Source organism: Monoraphidium neglectum (assembly GCF_000611645.1).
Source record: "Monoraphidium neglectum strain SAG 48.87 unplaced genomic scaffold scaffold01370, whole genome shotgun sequence".
In the NCBI taxonomy this organism is placed as follows: Eukaryota; Viridiplantae; Chlorophyta; class Chlorophyceae; order Sphaeropleales; family Selenastraceae; genus Monoraphidium; species Monoraphidium neglectum.
The window spans coordinates 4772-9327 of NW_014012258.1; the positions used below are offsets into that span (position 1 = coordinate 4772).

At 59.4% G+C, this 4556-nt stretch overlaps 1 protein-coding gene across 1 annotated transcript; it reads right to left on the reverse strand.

Moving 5' to 3' along the window:
- Window positions 1–162: 162 nt before the first annotated feature.
- On the reverse strand, window positions 163–4146 carry MNEG_7638 (20S proteasome subunit beta 4; the record flags this gene model as incomplete). Its single annotated transcript, XM_014043888.1, has 9 exons — window positions 163–350; window positions 699–816; window positions 1017–1273; window positions 2507–2564; window positions 2730–2791; window positions 2935–3004; window positions 3275–3530; window positions 3737–3908; window positions 4143–4146. 9 exons carry the CDS (start codon window positions 4144–4146, stop codon window positions 163–165), a joined length of 1185 nt encoding a protein of 394 aa, XP_013899342.1.
- Window positions 4147–4556: the final 410 nt, after the last annotated feature.

The window sequence follows — 4556 nt, forward strand, 5'->3', positions numbered from 1 at the left end:
CCGCCAGTGTCGCCACTGCACATCTGACGGTGGCCTATGCCAGGCTCCCCCAACACCATGGTCATAGCGGAATATTACATAAGAATGAGGCTTCCTGTGCAACATAGCACCTTGGAACCCAAACACGATCAGCCCACCTGCCACACAAACCAAACATCCTGCCTACACCTTGAGCTCCTTCACCGTCCGCACGCCGTCCGCGTCCACCACCTTGACAACAAACTTTGGAGGCGCCACCACCAGGCGCCGCCGGATCTCCTCCACGCCCTTCTCCATCATGGCCAGCGCCTCAGCCTCCGTCATGTCCGGGTGCCACAGCTTATCAAACAGCGACAGCGCAAAGTAGGAGCCTGGGTGAGTGGTTGCAGGGGGGGGGTGGCTTGCACTCATGGAAGGTCTGCAAACACGGTAAAAAGAGGTGCAGGGTCCCTTCTCATGGGCGATGGAACAATGTGCGTAGAAAACATAAGACCAGAGAACGGCAAAACACCGGAGCATGGTATCAGCCTAGAGCACGGACACGCGAGACTGACACTAGCGCAACTACCAAAAGCACAAAACCTGGCAGCCTGGCCCAGCTGACAATGCGAAGCAGCTGCAGCAGCCCGCCGTGCCACACCAGCCACGCGCAGTACGCCACTTTGGCCCCCAGGATGCCCTGGAAGACCAAGGTTTTCCCTGGGCAGCCCGCCACGCACCATAGCCGGTGCCGCCCGTGTTGACCTTGTGCAGAGTGGCAAGGTAGTCCATCCAATACAGTGAGGGACCCACACCCTTGTCGTAGCCCGCCACCAGGAGGTTGCAATGGTATGGAGACTGCACACGCAGGGAAGGCGCAGATGGGGGCGCAGGCGGCACGTGTTGAGACTTGGTGAGTAGCAATGGTGGCTGAGAATCGCGGCTGTCAATGCATCCAAGCACAGCCGCAAACAGAGGCGCCAGTGCAGATGCTACTGCCCTGCAATGTGAAGGCCTCTTCATAGAACCCACTGCGCGTCTCCCCGTGGCGCGCTCACTTTCCGCAGCGCAGTCGCCAGCTCCCCGCGCGCATAGTGCGCCACCGACTTTGTGCTGAGCTCGGTCGCGTTGCGCAGTGCGTACAGCTTCACGTTTGCTATGATGTACTCTGAAAACTGCACGCGGTCGCCTGCCTCGCCTGCCACGCAGAACACCTTGTGGCTGTCAATGGGAATGATCTTGTCCTCGTCCTGCTTGATTGTGATGATCGAGTGGACAGCCGAGGTGTCGCTGCAGACCATCACAAAGTCCTTGCCTGCACATGAATGCAAAGGGGCATTGGCAGTGAGAAGAACCAGATCCCGCGTTTGCGCCAAGGTGCACGGCAGCGATGGCAACAGCACTGCACAGCAGCGGCTTACGCCGTCGCGCTCGCACACACAACGGCACTCGCCTTTGACGCCCATGAAGAAGTCCATGGCTGCTCCCGATCTATTGGCAGAGCCCCTTCCAACCGCTTAGAAGCTCTTCAGAGCAGTCGAGCTGCCAGGCTGCTTGCTGAACACCACGAGAGCCAATGATCTATCGAGCAAACTGCGACGTATCCGATAAATTGCACAGACTCCTCGAAAGCGTGATATCACGTTTGTTATGCGGCAAGATACCAGCTTCTAGCGTCCCTGATTTGAGCACACGCGATCTGGTGGTGTCGCGTGAGGTGTTTTACTGTTCACGGCAATGTTTGTATATGATATGCTGCGAGGCGATGCACAACGATTGGATGCCATGAACCAGCACCGCTCTATCGGTACTGTACGGTAGAACTGCACACGACGTCCTGCACTGGTCCTGCATGGCTGCCCCTGGGCTGCCCACCCTGAGACCAGCAGGTAACCTGCTGGGCTCAGAATTCACGTTGGCCGACCGAAAGCGGCATGCGCACGTATATGGGCAGCCAGGATGTGTGGATCTTTGATTCTGCTTTGTTAAGGCAGGAGAGGGATGAGCAGGAGGAGGTTCACCGCACTGTAGGCAGCCCTGTTGACTACGCCCACACACGCTTGTGTCCCTCACGATACATGCCACAACACAAAGCCCAGCATTTTTGTGATCAACGTTGCAAGTTACAGCCCTAATCACAGGACGCCAAATGGACAAGAGAAGGCCTCTATCACAGATTACAATGTTTTGGTATCCCCTGGTCACCCCTTGCACTGCTGCATTTGGCAGCCACGTCGGACTACACCTGCGCCGGCTGCGCATGTGAACCCACACATCCTTGTGTCCCATGTTCAAGCAAGTGCAACTCGCTCAACACGAGTTGGGCGAGCTGGGTTGGTGCGTGTGGGTGTTGGAGCAGGCGCTGCCAAGCAGCACGGCTCATAGAAGGCACCAAGTAAAGAAGCGTCAGCGAACGTACATACAAGAATGACACATGACTGGGCTGGGCATGATACACCCCGTTTCAGGGGCACTGCACGCAATGCCGATGCCAAGGCGCAGGTTGTAGCTGCCGGCAGCCCTCAAGCTGACAGCTTGCTGACGTCACCAGGAGCTTTGAGGCGGCTCTGCGCTGTGGCAGCGTTCAGCGCGTGGGCGACAGCAACCTGCAGCAGAATGGGGGAACAAGCGCCAATCTTTGGGATGGTCCGGACAGTGCATCATGCAAGGGCAGGCTCTGTTCATTCTGGCAAGCAGCACATGAGTGATGCTTGACAACCGCCACGACGCACAAGGGCAGCCCGCGACGCCCCCGAAGATCCCCTGCTCACCGCCTTGCGTGTTGCGGCAGCGACCAGGCGGTCAGCCTTGAGCACGTCTGGCGACGTCGGGTCTGCAAGCATGAGTGGGGGTTTCAAGCAAAGTGGTATTCAGGTCGCGCATGTCAAACTACGGCCTTCTCACTCACACAGACCCAGGGCCCCGTCTCCAACACCCCCTTTCATGCCAAGCCCCTCCCCTGCCTTGCTTGCGCACCATCGATGCTGCCACCAATCTCCTCAGCCTGCCCAATCTGCGCGGTCAGCTCGTTCAGGGCGCTCATCAGCTGCACGATGCACAACAAGGCGGAGCGGCAGCAGGGCGCACGTGAGTTTGAGAAGGTTGTCCTGCCAGTGGAAGCTGCTGCTCCTGCCAAGTGACTTCAAGCAGCTGGGGCGCTCCAAATCGAGCCAGCTGGGGAGGGGAAGACCTACCATCCCAGCACCAGCCTTGAGATGCGGTGCAATACCACGCTCTTATCTCCCTCGACTGTGCGCAGATCCCACGCTTGACCACGCCCGCCCGCTGCCGCCCCTGCCTTCTCTGGGTCGCTCACCGACTCGCGGAACGCGTCCTGCTCCCGCTCCGCGTCCGTCATGGCCCGCGACATGCCGTCCTCCTCTACCTCGACCCGCACGTCCCTCACGCTGCCGTCCCATGCGTCGCGCACGATCGCGCCGCCCGGCAGCACAGCATGCGTGCCGGCGGGCACCGGCTCAAGGCTGAACCTGTAGTTGCTCCCCGGCTTCCACTGGGACACGCCGCCGTCGGAGTTTCGCACCAGGTACTTGTACTGCAAATCAAGCTCGGGCCTGGAGTAGCGTGAGGAGCATGCAGAGTGGTGGTCTTGCATGCGCCGGTGCACCCGGGCCTGATATCAGGATTACTAGCAGGCTGGGGTCATCATTGGCAGCGCCTTGCCAGTACCGCATGCATGCATGTATGCAGCTACCTGCGATTGCGCAAAACAGTGCATTCGTATGCCCACACAAGCTCCGCACAGTCCAGTGGCACTCACCCAGCCGACACTTCCAGGTCGACCTGCCAGACGTCGCCCTCGCTCCACTCCATGCGCACGGCGCGCTTGGGGTCCCAATTGCCCAGGTCGTCAGTCGACCCTACCATGCACAGATCTTGTCCAAAGTTAACACGGTAGGGGATCTTGAAGCTGAGCTTCACCTTCTTGTTGGCTGCGGAGGGTTGCAGCCGGGGAAGGCGGTCAAGAGACATGCCTGGGGGACCTTGCGTGTGGGCATAACCCGACTCGATATGCCATCTGCCACTATTCTCCTATAATCACCCATGTGTGATTGGCAAGGGTTGCGACCTCACATGGCACGCGAGCCGCAACTGCATGCCCGATGCAGCACTTCACGCGCGCAGCGACGCGTGCACTGTGCCCGCCCCACTCGCGCCTTGCTCACCCATCCCCGCAGGGACCTTGGCTGGGTTGTGGAATCGCGGGAGAGTCCGCATCCTTTGCCCAGGATGCGAGGGAGCCTGCGTGGGCGTTGACGAGCTCAGTTTGGCGCCGATCGATCACACTAGTTGTCAAACCGCCAGCCCTTTGCATTCGTAGGCTCAACGCACCGCAAGACTGCGTGTTGAGGAGCTTGCCAGACCTCCCACGGACTGCTGATGGGCCCAGCGCAGGCTCGACATCATGGGCGTGAGACAACCAGAACGATCGCCCTATTGCGAGTGTGGTGTAGTGATGACTGTGGTGCCGTTGCAGTGCAAATTATCATACAGTGCGCCTCTGATCACAGGGGATGGAACGGTCAGCTGACGCCTGTTCCACCGCCGCCACTGTCGACAATGGTTCAACGGTGTGGCGG